Raw genomic sequence first — 23,534 nt, forward strand, 5'->3', positions numbered from 1 at the left:
AGCAGCAACTCGAGAGCTTTGTCTATTTATTTGTAGAACTTTCACTGTTTTAGAAATATGGTTGACACTTGGTGTAGAGTTCGTGTTGTTTGCTCTATCCATTTAAGAATACGCTTATTGACCAATTCCATCACTTTTCAGTATTCAGTGGTGGAATTTACTATCCCTGAGAGAATGATTGCTATTCTTGCTCCTACGTTTACAATTGTACGCTGTAGTGGAGCCTCCTTATAGAGATACTCTGCAAAAACGTGACTATCATTTGCACAGTAGCCACTGGACACGGTCTTTGGTGTACATGTTTGCGCGGAGTCTCCCAAACCAAGACATTTAAAAATTTGTTTACCACTGTAAATTTCCAAAACCTATGGAAGGCAAATCCTAAATATACCCTGTTGTTTTGTAATAAACATTTTAAAAGGCTAGGACTAATACCTATTCACAATTGGTAACTTAGTACCGGTTCCACAGTTAAACCTTAATGTAATTTCATTATTAACTTCTTAGATGAATGCGTAGTCTTTGAAGTTTTTGTTATATAAGTCTTCAAGTAGTTCTTAAAGCAGTTGACAAGTGCAACTTCTCGGTATGCAAAGGGGTAAAGTTTTGCGCTGGTCAACTACTTTTTTCATGTGTTCATAGCCAGTGAGCAGCTTCAGCTGCATGTCGCTGCTGGTTTCCGGTAAGCAACTCTCTGCGTTCTACATGTAAGCACCCCAAGGTTTCATTCCACTGACGGTCTAAGTATTATTATGTCGTTGAGATCCGAAATCCGCTGCAAAGACCGTCGCGACGAGGATACATCTCGGGCCTGAACAACATCCAGTCTACTTATCCTACATTCCTGGGGACAGTCACTGCACTAGAAAACTCTACTCAGAGCTTTTATTATTTTCACCTTCTCTGACAGCGTTGTGAATAATTAGAGCAGTTGTCACAGCTTAAAAATCGGCCCATAGACTGTGAATGTAGTTCGAAGCTACCTTTGTAATTTTACTGCTCTCTGCTAACATGAAATCCCCTTCTCAATTTTTTATAACTGTGGCATGTATTTTGGCAGCATCCATAGACTCGCTCAGGTCTAGACCTTCAGTTAATGATACATTCTGTACCGTGTCTGTCTGAGGGGAGTTTAAATTAGCATTTTTAGCAGTATTTACATTATTTACAGAATTACTTTCAGCCACAGCAGATGCTGTGACTTTTTTCATCCACGCTTGATTCTTGATCACATCTTGTGATTGTAATTTGGTTGATTTTCTTTTAGATTTAATTTTAGACTGAGGGCTAGATAAAAGGAACTCCTGATTCCTGAGATGATTCTGTATCCCTAATTGTATCCATTAATAATTTCTTAGTGTGATGTGATAGAAAAGAAACAGTAGTCACCTAAACAAAATCACTAATAAAAACAAATGTTCCTGTCTTCTCCTGAAAGAAATTTTCTTTTTTTAAAGCTGAAATTCTCTTCTTGTTGTTGTCTTCTGCCACCTTATGCACAAATTGATTCTAATAAATATTTACCGCACCCTGTAAGAGCATAAACACGCCAATAACAACAGTTTTTATTTGTGGCTTGCATCTCAAGCTTGATGCCCGGTTGAATGCATTTTTAGAATTATGCAAAAACAGGGTTTTGATATCTGAACTTATACCCACCAGGGAAGCCTACAAAAATTAGGTAAAATATATAATGTACTGGAGATGCTTACCACCAAATATGAGGTCAAAATTGCTAATAGGAACGAAGACACAGGCCAATTATTCCAGGTCCAAAAGTAGCCCAAAGTTCACATACACTAATATTGATTATGCCCACTGCTTAAATGAATATCCACTTAAACCTCATTTCTCACTGAGGTACATCGTATACCCAAAATTAATTTATTATTTTAGGAACCTTAATAAATCCAGAAAGTTGGTGGCGCTGTAACCAACATGTCTTCTCCTACAATTTTACAGTTTTCCCACCAAAAAAACATCTACTTCTCTGCCATGTTAATTTCTTCATTGAAGCAACGGAAGCTTATAGAAAGCATTTATTCCCTCCATATATCTGTATGGTAAAGCCGCCATATTAGGCCTGTGCTTTCAAGCTGTTTAAGGTCATTCTGTTGGGCAAATCTCGATAAATGATTACAAGCCTGTAATTTCTTTTGTTTATTTCTTCACAACCCCTTGACCAAAAAGAATGAAATTAAGCTCTTTCTACTTACCATAGCTTTAAATGGATTAAACAAGTAATAATCCAGAGGGAAGGGGGGTTGTCTAGAAAAGCCTTAATATATCCGTGGAGCAGGAGCACAAACCACAAGACCCAAATGCAAAACGGTCGAGTCCACTTGTAGTAGCGTTAAGTAGAAAGGATCACATATATTTACGAGATATTATTACTCTTCTAATATCTGTTCTGCCATGAATTGTACTTCCCACATGTGTTCCCACTCCTCCAAACCAATTTGAAAGGCTCAGCACTCCGAAAGCATTCCTTACTCTTTAACAGAGTCCAATGAAAAACTCACGTTTTTTTATCCGTTCTGCTTCTCTTCTTTGGGAAGAAAATTCCATCTCATCTGTTTCCCGAAACTCATCGTCTACAGAAATTCAGGTTAAATGGAACACGTACACCGTCCTTTCTTGCCCAGAAACTGTCAAACTGATGTAATTTCCGATAATTTTCTTACTTTAGGGCACTACAAGAAAAATGTAGAGCTGTCCGAAATAGAGTGTTCATTTCATAAAGAAGCCATTTGTTGCAGAAATTGTTGAAGATGTTAAATATTACTGATTATCGGTAAATTATACAGAAAACAAATTAAATCTTAGAAAATTAATAAATTACATAGACAAGATGGAAACTGAGACAAAATCATGAATTGAATTGGGAAGTTCAAAGTGGACACGATGGCGAGTAGTATTAGTTAAAAAGAAAAGGGTTTTGCCTCAAATAAAGAAACTTTTTCAATAACTGGATTATTAAGTTTGGTGCGCAAACAACAACTGATGTGAACGGTAAAATCATTGGAACCAAATGCATTCAGGATGTGATTTCGTATGCCTGGAAATGTTGAATGTTTTAGAAAATGCTTTTCCACAAGTTGCACGTGTGAAGGATTTTTCTCTGGTGCGGACTCTCCTCTGCATAATTAGATTGGAAGACTGAAACAGGTTGACAGCAAAACTCGCACGAAAAAGGCTTCTCACTGGTGTGGATTCCCACATGGGTCACACTGAGATTGCATCCAATTAGTTATATTATGCGCACTTCCCAAAATCCAGCAAACCTTTTTTGGAATTCTTGTTAAGTTAGTGGAAGGGCGCAACGGCAAGATATATAATGTCTTCATTGTCACAAAATTTTTGTATTTTTTAAATTTTATTGCGCTGTACTTTTCTTATTGTTATGAACATAATAATACATATATTGTAATGTTCATACGATGCAAATTTGGACGAAATTTAATAAATAAATGAAGTACATGATTTGTAGTAAAAAGATAATTTTCATATTCTTGCTTACACATAAACGTGAAATGATTATGCAAAACTTTTGTTGGAAAATTGAGGGTTTCAGACGCCTATTTTATGCTCAACGGCGTCAGATAGCACTGATTGGTTCTGAGAACCCAAAGATTCCAGCCAGCGTTGGGGGAACGTGATTATATACATTGTTATTCACAATTACCCAAAATTCCACAAAACGGGTGGAATTCGTGTTGGATGAGTGGGAGGAGGCAATGGCAACTTCGTTCTCACCATCGGCCTGTGATACAATGATAGCAGAACAGAGGTTTTGTCTTCCATGATTCTTTTCAAGTCCTAGCAGTGAAGTCATGTACGACGGTCATTTAATAAAGAATCGCCCTGACCTAGCTGAAGAGGTACTAGCAGTTGATTCTTGGCAGAACTATGACTCTGTTGCAGAAATGAGTGTCTTGTCGTCAGGGAAGTAGATCCCCCGAAGAAATGATTTGAGGGAAGGAACAAGAAGTCCGATGATGCACTTGAGAAACGAGTGTTTCTCAATCAAAATCAGACACTGACGAACCAACTTTTCAATTTCTGTTGTCCAAAAAATTTGGGGAATTTCTCGCTTAATTTTTTTAAAGTTGTTAATCCATTATATTTCAGTTTATCAAGTAATTCAATATATGTAACCCAACTCTTGACCGTTGCGTTAAGGTTTGTATTCTTAATAGTTTATATCAGTCTTACTGCTGCTTGCCTAGGTTTCGACAATTTCGTTTCCTCGTCATTTAAGCGAATTCCATCGGAATTTTGACCCACTTTTTAAATGCTTCTGAAATGGGCGCTAGAAGTTGTTCTTATCGCCTTATTTCTCGATCGATGCGATTATTGTGGCACACCTTTAAAGCATTAATAACAGAAGCCTTGAAAGCATATATGCCATTAAAAAAATACTCCATGAGGAGGATTTCAAGATGGATGAATAATGAAGTTGCCAGATTTGAGCAGAAAAAGATGGCATCGAAAAGGTACACAGTAATAAAAAGTACTGAAGCCCATAACAGCTACAAATTGATCTGTAATAGCGCAACAGAAAAGATTAGGCTGACAAAGGCAGATTGTGAGATACTGGTGACAAAGAGGAGAAGGAAAAACCACATCGGATTCTTATGGATGTGTGACAGTATTCGATACCCCCAGCTGATATTGTAAATGAACTCAACAGTTACTTTGAATTGATATTTACAGAAGTAAACCCTTTATGTCAATGACAAATTATGGGAATTAAAGAAATTAAATATGTAATTAATGACATTGAAATTTCACGATTATTTAATGAAAAAACTTTCGACCCTATAGACGAGTCAAGTCTCTGGAGTTGATGACGTATACCTTATAATCTAAAAGGGAACGGCATGAGTGCGTGAACCATTAAGGCTAATAATGAGAGCTTCACTGGGACTGGACTCAGGAGAGATTCTGTTGGATTGGAAAAGTGTGAATGTATCGCAAAGGCGGTTCTAAGAGTGTAGTGAGAAATTACTGACTGGTCAGTCTAACTTCATTAGTAGGGAAAATCATGGAGACAATGATCAAAGATGAAATTCAGGATCATTTAGATGGAAATGAAATTCTGCAGGATACACAGCATGGTTGTAAAAAATCATGTTTAGCTATTTTCACAGGGTTACTCCTGAGCTGGATTTAGGCAACTAATTCGACATTTCATTTTTTCAGCAAAGCATTTGACTCAGTTTCATATGAGCGGTTACTGTATAAGCTGAAACAGGTTGGAATCACTGGGAATATCCTTAGATGGACAGAAGGATGCAGGGGTGTGCAAAAACGGTGTTCCATTATTTAAAAACATCGGAAAATAATATTCTAAAATTCAACGAATTTTACCTTTGGCCTCCTGGCGCCTCTGTACCGTCTGCCCGGTTAGCACAGTGGTATCCTGTGAAAAATATTTTCATTTTTCAGCCCTTTCGCTTACTTTCAAGAAGTAATTTTGCCTAATATTTTTTTTTTTCTTTTCACGGTCTGTACAACGAACATAGCGTCACTAGACAGAGCTAAGCTTTTACTTTCGATTTAAAACACCCCAGGGGTGCGCTCGCCGTAATGCTACACTCGTGACGTCACCTGTTCTCCGGTGTAACTCCGTGCATGGTACAGTATCCATTTAATTCTCCCCCCCCCCCATAGTTGACTCGTGACACACACAGTTATCTTGGAGCAAGACATGACCGAAAGAAAGAGTAAATAAATAAATTTTCTGTTTATACTCCGGGACGACCAAACGGTCAGAGGAGTTCACAAGATAGACAGAATACAAGAAACAGCACCGTATTCAGTAGTCACGGGCTTGAACCCCGGTCACTCAAGGCACGTGTACTTATGCACCCGCGCGCCTGACCACTAGGCTACGGCGGCTTGGCCGATTTTTGTCATTGTGTAAAGAAGAGCTAAATTAATGAGTACGAGGGAAAAGATGAGAAAAGAATCGTATTGAAGACTCTTCACCGTCAGTGCAATGACGTCCATTTCCTCAACAAGATCTACAATTTTGGACTTGTGCTGTTTGTGTGTGTGTGTGTGCTTTCCAGCTCTGCAAGTGTCCTGCAACTGCAACTCAGTTTAACGATGAAAATTCCTGTGCTCCTGAAGTTACAGAAATTCTAGTGCAATGCAAGAACTATACTCTTCACCCTCCAACTGTCAAACTACCTGCGTTTCCAATAATTTTCGTACTTCCTGTAACTTTATGTAAAATGTAGAAGTGTCGAAATTAAGAGTACTGTACTCACATTTTAAAGAAACCTTTTATTACCCAATAAGAAATCTTAAAGAAACTATTATAATAGTTAAATATTAGAGAATATCAGTACACTATAAAAGAAAACAAATGAAATGTTGGGAATTTAATAATAAAATACGTAGACAAGATGGAAACTTACACTAAAATATAAACAAGAAATATAAAGAGGGAACATTATTTGAATTCGTTAATTGAAGTGATTATTGGGGAACAATAATACTGTTGTTAGTTGTAAGGAAAACCAATTTTGCCTCGAATTAAGAAATTTGATAAATGATTCATTAATTTTGATGCGAAAACTACAACTGATTTCGATACTGAAAAAAACAGAAGAAAATGCATTTGAAGACACATTTATTTAAAATGCTATGCTGGGACAAGGAGGATGTTCTAGAAAATGCTTTGCCACACGTTGCACAAGTAAAGGGTCTTTCTGCGGTGTGGGCTCTTATGTGCGCAGTTAGGGTGGAAGAATCTGAAAACGTTTTCGGACAAAACTCACACAAAAAAGACTTCTCAGCCGTGTGTCTAAGATAATTTGATCGTTGTGAAAATGTCTTCTGACAGAATTCACACGAATATAGCGTCTCCTTAGAATGCACTCTCTCGTGATTTATTAAATTGGATGAATTGAAAAATGTCTTTGTGCATTTGTTGCAGGAAAAGGGTCTTTCCCCAGTGTGGATCCGTTTGTGTTCCGATAGACTTGACCAGTTCGAAAACGATTTTCCACAATATCCACACGTGAAAGGCTTCTCTTTGGTGTGAGCTCTGATATGTCTTAAAAGATGTGCCTTTAATGTGAAACATCTATTACAAATGTCACATTGAAAAGGCTTCTCACCAGAGTGAATTGTCATGTGGCATACAAGGTATTGCTTTCGTGAAAATCTTTTATCACAAATGTCACATTGAAAAGGCTTCTCGCTAGAGTGAATCCTCCTGTGCCCTTGAAGGTTATCCTTTCGTGAAAACCTTTTATCACAAATGTCACAACGAAAAGGCTTTTCCCCTGTGTGGATCCTTTTGTGCGCAATTAGATGGGCTGACTGTCTGAATGTCTTCCCACAAGTTTGGCAAGTGAAAGGCCTCTCACCGCTGTGGATATCCTCATGCTGGCGAAGGAGTGATGATGTCCGAAATGCCTTGTCTCACGTTGCACATTTGAAGATATTCTGGTCCCAATGCAATTTCCTGTGCTGACTTAGAGATGAAAGCTTTGAAAATGTCTTGTCGCAAAGATCGCAGTTGAGACGAGTCCCTTTCTTATCAGCCAAAGCAGTAATCAAAGGCGTTCCTCATTATTGACCTGAAAAGATGAAAACGCTTTTACACTTTTCTATCATGTTTTAAAAAACATGATAGAAAAGTGTAAATCAATTGATAATTACATTTTTTTGAATATTTTTCATTCAATTTAAGAAGAAATGGGAAATGGAACGTCATGGTGGTTAGTGATATGAGGAATATTAAATAATACAATTCAGTCACTACTTTGTTACATATTCATACATTTTTTTTTGTAATTTTGTTTAAATAAAAAAAAAATTCCGTCACCAATGCCGGTACAAATGACCCCCTAAACACACCTTCGGAAGTCACAGTGTGTCCACATTCACGGAATACGTGTGGGTGAGTTTCAGTTATGATATCAGAAGTTCTGCTTAAAGTAAACACGCACTGTTTTCTTGTAAAATTATTTGGGGTGTTGCAGTACCCTTGCTGGGTGTCAGTTGTCCTTCGTTAAATGTTTAGCAGTTGTTCATGTGCAGTAATGTCTTAAGCTTTCTTCAAATGCAAAAATAAGAAATGCAAAATCTGGGTACGCATTGTTCGAACCCCTGGACTTTGGGCAATATAGCTGATGCTGTGAAAAGCACGAATTAAAAGGATTAAAAATGATCCCTTTAACTCTTACAAGCTAAAGTGATTAAGAATTATTAATATATATAATTAACCACTCTTTTTCCACATGGAGTTATTAATATATATTTTATTTAAGCGTAGCCTAAACTAATATACACGATTGTGACATTTCAGGTATCTTTCCGATACCCATCATCAAACCGTGCTGTTTCGGAAATAGAGGTAAAAATTAAAAAGGTGAAGGTTACTAATTAGATTTACATTGAGCAGTTCTTAACAAAGGATCAGTTAAAAGATGGATTAACAATTGCCCATTTCTAATTTTCAATAATAATGCCAGCGAGTAGATCAATAATTCTAAGTTATAATAACAAATTGCGATTCAGCATCTCTAAGATTATGGTTACGATTAAAGTATCAATTCTATATTACCATTACACAATTATATGAGCAGAACTTGGTTACATTCAGCAATTTTAAGTTACTTTAGTGTTAGCCTATTTTATAAGACGAATTAAAACAATTCCTACCTGCTGATCGTCCTCAGACCTGAAAAGAATGGGAAAGAGATTCAGGCAGCACTGCCTTTTATACGCCAGGGATTCTTATACAGTAATTAGCCAATAGGAATAGTATTAGGTTATCCTCGATCGAGGGAGCTTAAAAGCTGACCTTTGACCTCCTGCTCTGTTTCCGGGTTGCTGTTGACCTTTGATCAGCCGTTATGGTGTGCGAACTGCTTCTGGGGGTTTGGAAGGGGTTGTATGCGATCTGCGCCGATGCCTTTTTTTTTTTTTTTTTTTGTTTTTTTTTCCTGGGTTCTTAAGAAATAAGGATTTCTTCACTTATTTTCTCATTGAAGAGATGAAAACACTGGACCAAGGAAAGAAAAAGAAACAAGGCATCCAGAGGTGCAGATCGCATACAACCTGTTGTGAATTAAAAAATACCCTCAGGGCCAAAATTCACTTATGGTTATTAATATAATTGAGTCAATATAAGTCAAGTGTCCTCAAGGCAAAAACTTACCCCGGAGCTGACATATCATCAGACCATAACCCAGTAATAGCAACACTACGTCTCAAATTACGAGCAGTCAAACGCACAAGCACAACAAAAAGAATTGACCTGGAGAAACTGAAGAACAACATCAACAGGCGACAAGTACAGCTTCATCTCAACACTACAATCCGATCGATCGAAGCAGTAACAACAGACATGCAAGCATTCGGGCGTTCACTCAAACAGTGCATCAATGAAACAGCAGAAACCCTGCTAGGACATCAGGCGTCGAAAAAGAAACAACGGTGGATGACCCGGCACATACTAGACCTAATGGATGAACGGAGAACATTCAAAAGCAACAACAACCGGGAAAAATACAAAGAAATACAACAAAAGATCAAACAGGAAATCCGGAAGGCGAAGGAAAAATGGATGGAAGATCAGTGTGCAGAAATCGAAGACCTAATCAAGAAAAGTGACAACTATAACCTGCACAAGAAGCTTAAAGAAGCTGGAAACATCTACAAACCGGCTCCTATCCCAAGTTTATATACGGACAACAATCAACCTATACTAAGCAAACAAGCCAAACTCGACACCTGGAAGAGCTATATATATACAATCTGTTCGGCACCAACAGAAAACCGGCAGAAACGCAACAACAAACACAGGAACACAATCTCCACATATTAACATCTGAAGTGGAACATGCCATCCGAATAACAAAGCCAGGCAAGGCCTGTGGACCTGATCAGATTCATGTGGAACTGCTGAAACAACTAGACTACAGCAACATCCAACAACTAACGAAATGGTTCAATCAAATCTACAACAACAACGACATTCCATCCGAATGGCTCCAATCCATCTTTGTGGCCCTACCAAAAAAGGCTACCAGCCGGAAATGCGAAGACTTCAGGCTGATCAGTCTAATGAGCCAGGTGCTAAAAGTCTTCCTCAAGGTGATTCAGCAAAGGATAAGATGTAAGTGCGAAAGTGCACTAGGAAACACACAGTTCGGATTCTGCAGGGGACTAGGCACCAGAGAAGCAATTTTCTGTTTACAAATATTGCTACAAAGGTGCTATGAACATCAAAAAGACGTGTATATATGTTTTATTGACTACGAGAAAGCCTTCGATTCAGTAGACCACGACCGTCTAATTGACCGACTGAGAAAACTTGGGCTTGAAAACAATGATATCAACTTTATTACAACTCTCTACTGGAATCAAACAGCCCGGCTTCGCTATGACAACGACCTGACAGACCCAATTCCAATAAAAAAAGGCGTCCGGCAAGGCTGTCCATTATCTCCCATTCTTTTTAACATCTATTCGGAAATGATCTTCGACCAAACACTGGCTGACAAGAACATCGGCATAAAAGTTAACGGACACTACATCAATAACTTAAGATATGCCGATGACACAGCACTAATAGCGGATTCAGAAAAAGATTTACAGACCATCTTGAACGAAGTGGACATAGAAAGCCAAGCATGGGGGCTACGAATCAACAAAAAGAAAACAAAGGTGATGAAGGTCAGCAGGACTGCAAGCAAAATCACGATCAAACTAAACAACGAAAAATTAGAGCAAATACACCGCTTCAAGTATCTCGGAGTACTCATTGATGACCAGCTGAACCATGAGGCCGAAATCAAAAGCAGAATTGAACAAGCCAGGCAGGCATTCACCAAATGGAGAACCCTCCTCACCGACAGAAGCTTGAACATCATGCTCAAATTACGCACATTGAAATGCTACATCTGGCCAATACTGCTCTACGGTGTAGAAACCTGGACTCTAACATCAGCCACTACAAAAAAGCTCCAGGCCTTCGAAATGTGGCTCTACCGAAGAATGCTGAAAATTCCGTGGACAGCCAAGATAACCAACGCACAGGTCCTGCAGGACATGCACACGGAACGGGACCTGCTCAAAACCATCATCAGCAGGAAATGCAAATACCTAGGTCACATCGCTAGGAACCAACAAAAATATCACCTACTACCACTCATCCTGGAGGGAAAGATCGAAGGCAAGAAACGCCCAGGCAGACCGAAAATGGCATGGCTAGATAACATCAACACCTGGCTTCACATGACAACAGCACAAATTCTACACGCAGCGCTAGACAGAGAACAATATCAAAACGAAGTCGCAAACGCCATTCGGCAGCATTAAAGAAGAAGAAGAAGAAGAAGAATAGATTCTTTGAGCTCTGAATGTTTTAGTTTGCAGCATCTGTCCACTCCCCTCTCGGATACCATTAAATCATCTCATCGGCAGTTATACATCCAACGTATCTAAAAATGTTCCTGTTTATACTCTGGTACGACCACCAGGTCAGTGGAGTTTACAATAAATAGAGAAATAAGTTTTTATTCTTTTGCAAATTTTTTCTGTGTCTTAGTACTATTATCGAGAGAGAAAATAAGTTTTAATTGTTAAACTATTGATGGGTAATAGATACTAACATCTTAGAGCTTTGGGAAAGACACAATCGCAGGATCGCAATAAATATTATTGCGTTCATATAGACATGCAATTATTTTTTATTGGCTACAGAGACATGTTAGAATTACGTAAAAATATGTTGTTTAATTGGGGATTGTGTTCCTGGAATTGAATCCGTTTGTCAATAACATTTTGACATTGAATATGATGTCATAAGACTTGTTACACCACGTAGGGAGAATAAAACCCTCTCTTTGAATTTCAGGAATTACACCAAAGGATTATGACATAAATGAAGGTTTATGGCACTGCTGTTTTGGGGGTTTTTCTCAGAGTTCTACCTATTTTGCGTTTTCCAGGCTTATGGACATATCAGTATACAGATTACGTTTCGCACAAATGTTGGAAACATTTTTGAAAAAATATTGTGGATATCACTTAATTTTTTGCTTGTTATCGTGCAAAGCTGGTTTATGATTGGTTAAACTCCCACGTGATAATTATAGCATTTCAGTTGCCTTTAGCCGTGGGGTTGGTGTCATTACAATTTCTGTATCTTCAAATGGATTGCTCGTGTTGGTTTGTGAATGGGTGGGCAGAGGGAGGCTTGACAGACCGCCCCTCCTGGTCAGTTTGGTTCAAAGTGCCACCACTTCTACTGTAGTGTATTGCAGCGAAAAACGCAATCGACAGGGGCGAATACAGGTTTTGTGGGCCCGAAGCTTATAACAATTTTTTTGGGGTCGTCTTTAAGAAAAGGAATGCAAAATTAGGTACGAAAGTGAATGTCGATTTAAAATGAGAAAATAAATTGCAACAATTACAAATTTCAAAAAGAAATTTCAAATTTCGTACTTCCTGTAACTTTATGTAAAATGTAGAAGTGTCGAAATTAAGAGTACTCATATTTTAAAGAAACCTTTTATTACGCAATAAGAAATCTTAAAGAAAATATTATAAAAGTTAAATATTAGAGAATATCAGTACATTATAAAGAAAACAAATGAAATGTTGGGAATTTAATAATAAAATAAGTAGAAAAGATGGAATGTTACACTAAAATATCAATAAGAAAACTACAACTGATTTCGATACAAAAAAAGAAAAAAAAAGCATTTGAAGACACATTTATTTAAAATGGAGTTTGCTATGCTGGGACAAGGAGAATGTTTGAGAAAATGCTTTGCCACACGTTGTACATGAAAATGGTTTTTCTCCCGTGTGTACCCTTATGTGCATGGTTAGACTGGCAGTGTGTGAAAAAGATTTCTGGCAAAATCCGCACGAAAAAGGCTTCTCACCCGTGTGGATCCTTGTGTGCCTCACACAACTTTCTTGTCGTGAAAATGTCTTCTGACAGAATTCACACGAATACGGCTTTTCCTTAGAATGCACTCTTTTGTGTTTTTGTTTTAATTGGATGAATTATTAAATGTCTTTGCGCAGATCTCGCAGGTAAAGGGCCTTTCCCCAGTGTGGATCAGTCTGTGCTTCGATAGATGTGATGAGGTCGAGAAGGATTTTCCACAACATCCGCAAGTGAAAGGCTTCTCTTTGGTGTGAGTTCTGACATGTCTTAAAAGGGATGACTGTAAGGTGAAACATCTATTACAAATATCACATTGAAAAGGCTTCTCACCAGAGTGAATCCTCAAGTGGTGTACAAGGTATTGCTTTCGTGAAAATCTTTTATCACAAATGTCACAAGAAAAAGGCCTTTCCTCTGTGTGGATTGTTTTGTGCACAGTGAGATTGTACGAACGGCTGAATGTCTTCCCACAAGTTTGGCAAGTGAAAGGCCTCTTATTGCTGTGAATGTTCTCATGTTGGCGAAGGAGGGATGATTTACGAAATGCCTTGTCGCACGTTGCACACTTGAAGGTATTCTGGTCCGAATGCATGACGCAGAGATGAAAACTTTGAAAATATCTTTTTGCAAAGATCGCAGATGAGACGAGTCCCTTTTTTATCATCCATCGCAGTAATCAAAGGCGTTTCTAATTATTGACCTGAAAATATGAAAATGCTTTTAAAAAAATGAAAGAAAAATATAAATCAATTGATAATTAGATTTCTGAATATTCTTCATTCAAGTTAAGAAGAAATGGAACGTCATTGATATGAGGGAATATTAAATAATACGATTGACTGTTCATCACATTACGTTGACAATTCAGTCACCACTTCGTTACATATTCATACATTTTTTTTTTTTTTGTATTTAAAAAAAAAACAATTCCGTCACCAATGACCCCCTAAACAACTTCAGATGTGACACTGTTCACATTCTACGTTCACCGAATATGTGTGGTTCGGTTTGAGTTATGATATTGGAAGTTGTGCTTAAAGTGAACACGACACTCGTTTCTTGCATAATTATTTGGGGTATTGCAGCACCCTTGCCAGGTGTCCTTTGTTACATGATTAGCAGTTGTTCACGTGCAGTAGTGTTAATAATGAACTACAATATCTTACAAGTAAATTCATATCTAGGAAATATCAATTAATCAAACAAACTATTATCACAGTTCAAAATAATATTAACACCCCACCCAAACACATTTCCAATAAAAATTCACGTATTATCCCCCTTACCATAGTAATTTTGCCAATCAATTCCGCCGTTTATTCAAAGGTACCGATATCACCCTTACATTCTCATCTTATAATAAACTAGATTCATTATTCAACTCATATAAAGATACACAAAATTACCACATTAGTGACATGAATAATATCATCTACTTAATAAAATGTCAAGATAACTGTAACGCTTGCTACATTGGTAGCACCACCACAAAAAACCGAATTAGCAACACATGTTAAATCCCACAACCACACCCCCTTGGTAGATTCAGCCATTCCTATTATCAAATTAAGATCCAGGTTTAAAAATTTGCAATATGAAGCCCTAGTTATAGAATGGTTTCGCCGCCATTCCACTCTCCAAGTATTAAATTCCAAACTATCCTATAACATAGCACCGGTCTGGAATCTCATGCACCTGAGATTCCCACGTGTATCCAGGAGCATCACGGGAACTTAGTCTTCTTAAATACACGCGTTTACTCTCGTTCTACCATTGCCAACTGAAGACGTATAAAACGAAAGCCACTTGTTATGGCTATTGGCCTTCTGTTTCCAACTATATAACTTCTTTTGATTCAAATTTCAACATTGACAACCAAGAACGAAGACGTGTTAAGCTAACCACGTCTCTGAAATCCCTACAAAATCCATGATGTCTTGGCCAACACTTCAAATTTATTTACTATACTTCTAGCATTGGTATACATCCACCCATCTTTATTATTTAGTTACCCTAACACATCCCATATACCCACCTGTTTCATGATAACTGCCATCAGTCCCTGAAACCCCAGCACCCCTCGCTATTTATTCTAATCGAAGTAGTGCAAGAATTACCTTCACCTCTGCCTGCAGCTACTTTTAACCTTTCAGTCTCTGAATCCCCCCAAGCTATCAGTTTTCAGACCCACCTAACATTGCCTCGATAGCATCAGCAAATATTCTTGCACCCTTTCTATTTAAGTGTATCCCATCCCTGTAGAAGCAGTCTCTCCTGTTAACAAGCACAGACCAGGTTGAAAAAAATTCTTCCCCTTCAGCCTCATACATTCGCTGCACAGCCGAATTGACCGACAAGGCTCTCATAATGTATTACCTCTTATCGTGTCTGTGAAGAATTGGAGACACTTTCAATTTTAACCCTAACTCGCGACTTTTTTGCAACATTGTGGCGGTGTGGAAGATTGGCAGCACGTGTTGTACTCTTGTCCCTCATACGATGAATTTCGATAAATTTTCATCTGGATTGAACCTAATTTTGTATCAAATGCCACAAGTTACCGCGCCCTTCTAGATTTTGCTAGGGCAACCTTCAATAAAAGGCTTGCAATGCTGTCTGGAATGACCACCTGCGAATGTTTCAAGTTCAGCTCAAGACTCTTCATCCTCAGTGCAAAGACGTCCATTTTCTCAACAAGATCTCAATTTTGGATTTGTGCCGTGTGTGTGTTTTTTGCAACCCTGCAAGTGTCCTGCAAATACAACTCCGTTTAACGATGAAAATTCCTGTGCTCCTGAAATTCCTCGGCTGACTGTGACTGTTGTTGGTGATTGAGTGACTGTGACTTTGCTACTGATGACCTACTGGATGTCACATTCAACTTAAGCTGTTTATAAGGTTTCTGCCTGCTTCTGGGCTAAATGCTTGATTAAAGTTTTGTCCGTTGAATGGTACTGGTCTTGGGATTTTTTTTTTTTATTTTTGACTGGGGGTTTAACGTTAATTATTTTCTTTAACCTTATATATAACCTTTTTTTATACATTTATGTTCATTTGCAAAATTTAACGAGATTATTTGCATTGTTTACTTTGGAACCTCAAAGTATCATCTGTTAAGGTTAATCTTGTGTACAGTATTTAATTTTTGTATAGTTGTAAGATCTTTTTTTTTTTTTTTCTATTTTGGCTAGAATCTTTGGCCTCTTGGTGTCCCTCTCCTCTGCAGCTGCTGGTTGCCAGCCCTGGTTGTAATTTTATATAAAATGTAGAAGTGTCGAAATTAAAGAGTACTCACATTATTAAGAAACCTTTTATTACGCAATCAGAAATCTTAAAAGAAAATATTATATTAGAAAATATCAAATATTATTATTAGAATTAATATTAATTCATTCTAAAATGCTGATGGAACTGATATTCGGGTGACAATCAAGTCAAGTGGACCCAATTTCGGCGAAGTCCGGAGGGTCTGTGACAGCCAAATCCTCTGCTTGCACCTTCACGATGGTGGGACTGTTAGTAATCTTGGGTATAACCTCCATGCACAAGTACATGGTGGGTGACCACCCAGGTGTGAACCAACGTAAGCAGGGGTCGAGGTGTGGCGCCTACACCAAATGGAGGAACGCCGCCCCTCTATGTTACCAGGCAGTACTAGGTGGTAGATGACTCTCGTCAACCGGTGAAATACCACCACTTTGCTTATTGGAGGCTTGAAGTGGTGGAACCCATGTTTAGTCTCTAGAGCTAAGTTCCGGCCAACCCTTCCCTATCTCTTCCATCATGCAGTATGATTGATGATTTTTGAGGTTATGATGAATGTCGTGGCGAGATCCAATCTTCCTTACATTTCGAGGGTACAGCTCTAAAACGGTGTTCGCAGGCCGGCCGCTAGTTAGTACACCGGACTGAACCTATTGGTAACTCTCTAGGAGGCTTCCGGATCAGCTAGTGTATAATCTTGCTGCCTCTACTCTGCCAGATAGTGACTGGAGGGAGTCCGAGTAGTGTGTATGCGGGGAGCATTGTCGAGGCCACGTTATGTCAAGGAACTGGGTATATTCTTACCACATGTACGCCATGTAGTACACTGCGAACACCGTTTTAGAGCTGTACCCTCGAAATGTAAGGAATATTGGATGTCGCCACGACATTCATCATAACCTCAAAAATCATCGCCATAAGTTTGTAGACGATATGAAGGTTGGCAGGGTTGTTAATGAAACTAATGATAGTACACTATCATTAGTTTCATTAACAACACGATCTAGAAAAGTTGAGCAGACGGGCTGAGAGGTGGCAACTGAAGTTTAACATTGACAAATTTAAAGTACTGCATATGGGAAGCAGTAACCCCCACAGTAACGTATCAACTGTGTGGTACAACACTGACATTGGTAGAGAGTGAAAAGAACCTCAGGGTAATTGTGCAGGCAGATATGAAGTTTTTTAAGCAGTGTAGATGGTCTGCAAGAGCAGCTCATGGTGTCTTGTCAATGATATACAGGAATTTTTCTTGCAGGGATAAGGAGGTCATTATCCCCTTTTATAAGGCAATGGTCAGGCCACAACTTGAGTACTGTATACAGGTCTGGAGGCTTCATTTTAAGAAGGATGTAGAGCTGTTGGAACGAGTACAGAGAAGGGCAACAAGATTAGTGAATGGAACAAAGGGTTGCTGTTACGAAGAAATGCTTAAGTTTTGCAAATTACAGTGTCTGGAGACTCAGTAATTGTGATTGAGGTGATATGATTGAGGTGTAATGAATGAAAGCCTTGAATGGTTTGAGCATGCTCAATGCTGATGGGATTCTTCCTCTTGCTCAGAATAATTGCTTGAGAGGGCATAAATTCAAATTGAGGAAAGACAGTTGTAGGTTAGCCAGCAGGTGGTTGATTGCTGGAACAAACTTCCACTGTCGTAGAAGTTGATAGCTTAAACAGATTCAAGGCGACATTTTGAGCGAGTGGATGGGTGAAATGAGAAGGGTGTGTGTGTGTTTTTTTTTTTTTTTTGGCTGATATATAAGTTTGCTTTCTTGCATCATGTGCCCTTGTTTAAGGATCATAGTGATGGATCCATGTTTCATCCATGGTGATTAGCCATGAAAAAACTCCTCTTACATACATTTTTAATATAAAAACAGATTATTCATTGTTGAGTTCACCAGTATAGTTCGAAAATAAAGGATGGCATAAAAAATTGAGCAATTTTGAATTATTCTGAGGGCACAGTTGTTAAAAGATTAAATAATGAAAAACTTTAATTCCAAAAAAATAAAATAAAAATAAATAAAATAGTGATGACAGGCATTAACTTCATCTTGAAATAAAATGATTTAAAATTAAATAAATATACATATTTTTTGATAATAATATCAAATTTCGACTTCTCAAGTGTGATCATCACTAAAAAATTGGAATATTTTTATGACAAGCTTACCACAGTCTTTCTGGAACAGCTCATAGGAGGTTCTTCTGGAGTGACTGAAGTTTTTTCTAAATATTAAAAAACATAATATCTTTAACAGTTGTGCACAGAACTAATACTTTTAATGCATTAGGACTATCCACAAATTACTTAAAACAGTAAGAGGAAGAGGAAAGGCCATAAGTATTCAATGGTATATAACAGATTTTTTAATAAAAAGTAGTCTTGAATTAGGATTTTTTTTACATATACAGGGTGCCCTTGAATTCAACGTCAATATTTATGGAGGGAATGGTTCATTAAAAATTAAAAAAATAAATAATAAATACTTACCACATTCTTTTTTTGGCAACTCATAGGAGGTTCTTCTGGGGTGACTGAATATTTTTTCTAAAGAATGGAAAAATAATATTTTGAACAAACAAATTTCATACAAAACTTGCCTATAATATGTTACTAAAAATAATTAAGTGCTTAACAGTAACATTTGACCTATAGATTAATTATATCAAGTTATGCAACTCAAAAAACACATGTCATATGGAAAATAATAATAATAATAATAATAATTTAATAATAATGTATTAAGATTGGCATCACGATACAAATTTACACTTCCAAAAGCAACTTTTCAGATATGTGAATTTAATATTTCCCATTCTTTGGATACAGAAGCAATGCTTATTACAAAGTATCGCAAATAGTTGAATAATCTGAAGGCACAAACTAAGTGTGGATAATTAATCTCATAACCATTATAAGTACAAATGACTATTATATGAGGGTGGTTCAAGATTAACCTGAACTTTGTAAAGCACCTATTGTCTTCGCCATGTCTGTCCGTCTGTTCACATATAATAACTTTGCTTCCAGTAAACAGATTTTAATGAAATTTTATACCTGTGTCATTTAGAAAGATTTGTTGAGATATCCAAATTTTATTAAAATTAGGAAAATATAAATCCCACAATTGTTATTTCTTTTTTTTCAGTATCACACAGAAGCACTGATTGGAGGAATGATTGGGTAACAGGAGATGTGCAGAAAGAAATGTTCTCAGTTTAACCAGTGTGCACATAAGAGTTTTTTTTATCATCATTTTACTAAATATATAAATAATGGAGTTATACTATTTGTTTATTATATTTATCGTAGCAAAAACATGAAATAAGTGTGATTGTTTAATTGTTAAAATCTAGGAGAAATATAAGTAGAGCACACTAAAAAAATGTACAAAAGTTTTAAAAATTACTGCAAAACTACCTTTTGAAGTATATATTTGTTTATTTTATTAAATCACAGAAGATGCTTTGTTTTATTTCTTTTAATTTGTTTCATTTTTTTGATCTTCTATTTCACATGACATTGAAGTTTCTCTGTAAGAGAAATTCCAAGATCACACGAAATGGGTAAATAAATAAAATAAAATCTGTGAATAAATAAAATAAGACTTCACCTACTAAAATGTAATAATTACTAAAATCAATGAAATGTCTCTAAGAGATTTGAGTTATCTCGTGTATTTTATTAAAATAAAATACACGATGCATTTCAATTTTTATTAAAATTAAGGAGGAAACAAGTAATGCAAAAAATTGAGTGTATATTACGAAGTGAGGTATGTGCAACAAAGTGAAAACAATTACTTTTATATATCATTAATTAATTAATAATTTACTTTTCCCTTCTGTTAATCACAGAAAAAGAAAAATTCAATTAATTTAAGAAATAAAACCAAACGTGCCCAAAATGTAACATGCTATTTACACTTGGTTGTTTTTTTTTTTTTTTTAAATTTCAGGTGCAGCTACATCAGAATGACAAAATGCCTTTTTGTGACAGATGGTAGAAATCTCTCAGTAGCCTGACACACAGCTGTGCTCTCAGCGCATGTGCATTAGAAGCAGTACAAGGTGGTGTAAGACACTCTATAGCAGTGGGTCAAATTTGTGTTAAGAAAGAAAGTCAACCTGTCTGAAATTCTCTACAGGTTAAGTACACAATAGGGGAAAGAAACTTTAGAAATAGTGTTGGTCCAGAGTGGTCTGGAATGGGAAAAGCATACCAAAGGAACCTTGTGAGGTATAGAAATGATGAAGGAAACAACACCGATACAACAACGGAAACAAAACGGTACAGAGGGACTTTATTCAAAAATGACAACATAGCACAGGCTGCCATGATACAGATGCATCACCGTGAAAGATGGAACAAAGGGAAGTGGTGGTCCTCAGTAGGAGATATGGCCACCCCTAATGTCGATGCAGGCTTTGCACTGCCTGTCCATACTTAGAAGAATGTTGTAGATAAGTTCTTTCGGCAACATCGTCCATTCCTCTGTCAGCGCCATCTTCAGTTGGTGATGTTCTAGTAGGTGTGGACCTGCCGCTAGGTGTCTCCCCAGAGCGTCCCAAATGTAGTAGTAGTGGCACGTGATGCAAGAAAGCAAGTGTATGAGCTTATGCAGCATCAGCCAAAAAAAAAAAAAAAAATCACACCATTCCCTCCAAATGCCTGTCCAGTTCCTCCTTAAATTTATTCAACCTATCAACTTTCACAACGACAGATGGAAGTTTGTTCCAGCAATTAACCACCCGCTGGCTAAAGGCAAATTTCCGCACATCTATTCTACACCTGTCTTTTCTTAATTTGAATTTATGCCCCCTTAGATTCGTAATCTGAACAATGTCCTCACTTTCCAAAAGCATATCACAGCTGCAGTGCGATGGGGTATGGCATTATCACCCATAAACATGAACTCGGGGCCAAAGGCACCTCAGAACAGACACACACAGGGAAGGATTACCTCAGTACAGTAGCGTGCACCGGTTACAGTACTGCCTTCCAGTATCTGGAGTTCTGTAAGTCCATCCAAGATAACACTTCCCCAGATGAGAACACCTTGACCGCCATATTGATCCCTTTCAGTGATGTTTGTGGGGTGATATGTTTGCCCACCTCTCGCCAGATTAACTGACATCCAGAATCGCTGCAGAGACTGAATCTACTCTCATCAGTAAAGGGTACCTTAAGTAAAGATTTTGTGGGTGTAATTTTTTGAAATAGTGTTGGTCCTTAAGTTTTGCACACCAGTGTAAAACTCTCAGTGAAACAAATGCCGGTCTGTGCAATTTTGTGAAAAGCAAAACGTGCAAGAGGCATTCACAATGTCTTGGAAGGCTCCTTCTGCCATATTCTACCTATCCTGATTTGTACGGTCGTGTTACAAATGTGGGTTCCATTATTTGTAGCCTGTATCATCTTTTACTCGAGTTATAATCATCTGATGCCTCTCAATGTGACTCTCTTTACTCCCTGATCAGATGAGCACCCCCAACTCAACTTAAGCATTTAGCCATGGCGTATTTGTAAATAATTTGATGTCAATTAAAGTTTTTATATTTTCTCACATTATTACCTTTCAATCCAATCGATTCACTGTTGTCATTGTTATTTCATCATTCTCATTTAATTTGTTAAACCCCTTTTTTCTTTCATTGTGAAAGGATTTGTGTTGCATTTTTATGCATCGTGATGAAAATTATTATTTATTCATATTACTGAAAGTGTGTGGGACTTTATCAGTACGTTAAGGTGTGATCATTCCAAATAAAGTAGCCTTTATCTATAAAAATGATTCACGTTGACAAATGTTTATTTTTATTGACAAAGGTGGTGACAGGTAGACTAGACTTGCAATGAGATGGCTTGTTTATACATATTGCTTCACAATGGGTGCTTCTATAGGGTGCTTTTAAAGTTGCTGACCCGATAGAATTGCATATATCCCTGGTTATACTTGTGGAAACACCAAAAAATATAGGTTACCCTATGTAAGCTACAATACCTGTCCATATCCATGGGAACAACACATAGCCTGATGTGCAGATCAGAAGCTCAATGACATAAGACATCACAGCATGAGTGACTTGTGTCACTCATGCTGCAATGCCATTCACTTTCTGAGTAAGCCACAACAAAGACATTTTATTGTTGATGAGTGATATTTCAAATAATTCCTTTCAAACTAATTTAAAACTTATTTCTGACACTGAAAGTTGCAAGCATGCTATTCTTGGTTCAGCCATTTCTCCATGCCATTGATACAGTTCTGTCTCCTCCCCTCCCTTCAATTCAAGGATTATTTACAGTTCCAGCTATTCTAACTAGGCTAGTTTCATGAGAATATCCAGATTCTACATGGTTTTTATTCAAAGTTTATTTATTTGCTTTTTTTCCCTCAAATTGTTTCTGGTGAGATAATGTTTTCATAAACACAGAGATTAGTATCTTAGCAGATTCACAGATATTTTATTAGTGCATTAAAACCAGTTGTACATGAAATTTTATATTCTCCCCCCTTCCCCCAATCACCAGATGCAATCTAGAATATTGAATGGTTTACCCAAACCTTTTTTGAGTTCTTCATCTTAACTTACTAAGTTCTTAATGATTTCAGATTGTCTTAGTATACAACTATCAACTCTAATGAGTACAACGAACAACTGTACCAAGAAATAGAGTGGGCCAGTAAACCAGAACATCTTATATTGGGGAACCTTAACTTTCATATATTGACTGGAACTTGTGGGTTGGTCACTTGCATACTAGCAGGACTTCTGTGGATATATTGGATGACTGTTTTCTACAGCAGCATGTTTGAAAGGCAACCAGAAGGAGTAATACTCTTGATCTCATTATTAGTGATTATTCGTGCATTAAGAATCTGCAGATAAAGGAACCACTAGGTGGCAGTTTGTTATTTGGTTTTTAGGAGCATTAGCAACTAAGGCCATATTGCTCCGGGAATTGCGGTGGCCATTCCCTGACCTTTCCGCATCCCCCATATTTGGTGGTGACGGGCTCGAACCCCGGTCTAATCAAGAAGCATGTGCTACGCACTGCTGCTCCTTCCCACCTGGCTACGGAGGAAGCCACTAGGTGGCAGTGATCACAGTGTACTGATGTGGGATTTACTTGTTTGTTTGGGTATTTATTAGGTGCATTGACATCTGTGGCCACAGTGCGCCATATAAACCAAAATCAATCAATCACCATAGTGCACCAGGGATTTACTTAAAGATGTAACTACCATCAGGGGTAAAGGGAAGGGTTTTTGCTTTCGTAAAGGTGGCTATGATCTCAGAGAGTTTTTAAATTCTACGCAGTGGG

At 37.5% G+C, this 23,534-nt stretch overlaps 1 protein-coding gene across 1 annotated transcript; it reads right to left on the bottom strand.

Moving 5' to 3' along the window:
- Nucleotides 1-6,424: 6,424 nt before the first annotated feature.
- Nucleotides 6,425-13,523, bottom strand: LOC150089098 (uncharacterized). Its single transcript, XM_090370408.1, has 4 exons — nucleotides 13,057-13,523; nucleotides 12,771-12,970; nucleotides 6,792-7,439; nucleotides 6,425-6,429 (listed from the first exon to the last, which is right to left on the bottom strand). Exons 1-4 carry the CDS (start codon nucleotides 13,521-13,523, stop codon nucleotides 6,425-6,427), a joined length of 1,320 nt encoding a protein of 439 aa, XP_090226534.1.
- Nucleotides 13,524-23,534: the final 10,011 nt, after the last annotated feature.

The sequence above is a fragment of the Mastigoproctus giganteus genome, chromosome 3 (genome assembly GCF_048544385.1).
Source record: "Mastigoproctus giganteus isolate SK-2022 chromosome 3, ASM4854438v1, whole genome shotgun sequence".
Classification (NCBI taxonomy): Eukaryota; Metazoa; Arthropoda; class Arachnida; order Uropygi; family Thelyphonidae; genus Mastigoproctus; species Mastigoproctus giganteus.

What these genes read in the sequence shown, in the direction of transcription:
- LOC150089098 (XM_090370408.1), bottom strand. Translation starts at nt 13,523, where the DNA reads ATGCATTCGGACCAGAATACCTTCAAGTGTGCAACGTGCGACAAGGCA. An exon ending in TGCGAGATCTGCGCAAAGAC is followed by an intron (nt 12,971 to 13,056) that starts ATTTAATAATTC and finishes CTGTCAGAAGAC; the next exon opens with ATTTTCACGACAAGAAAGTT. An exon ending in ATTCTCCTTGTCCCAGCATA is followed by an intron (nt 7,440 to 12,770) that starts GCAAACTCCATT and finishes GTGCAACGTGAG; the next exon opens with ACAAGGCATTTCGGACATCA.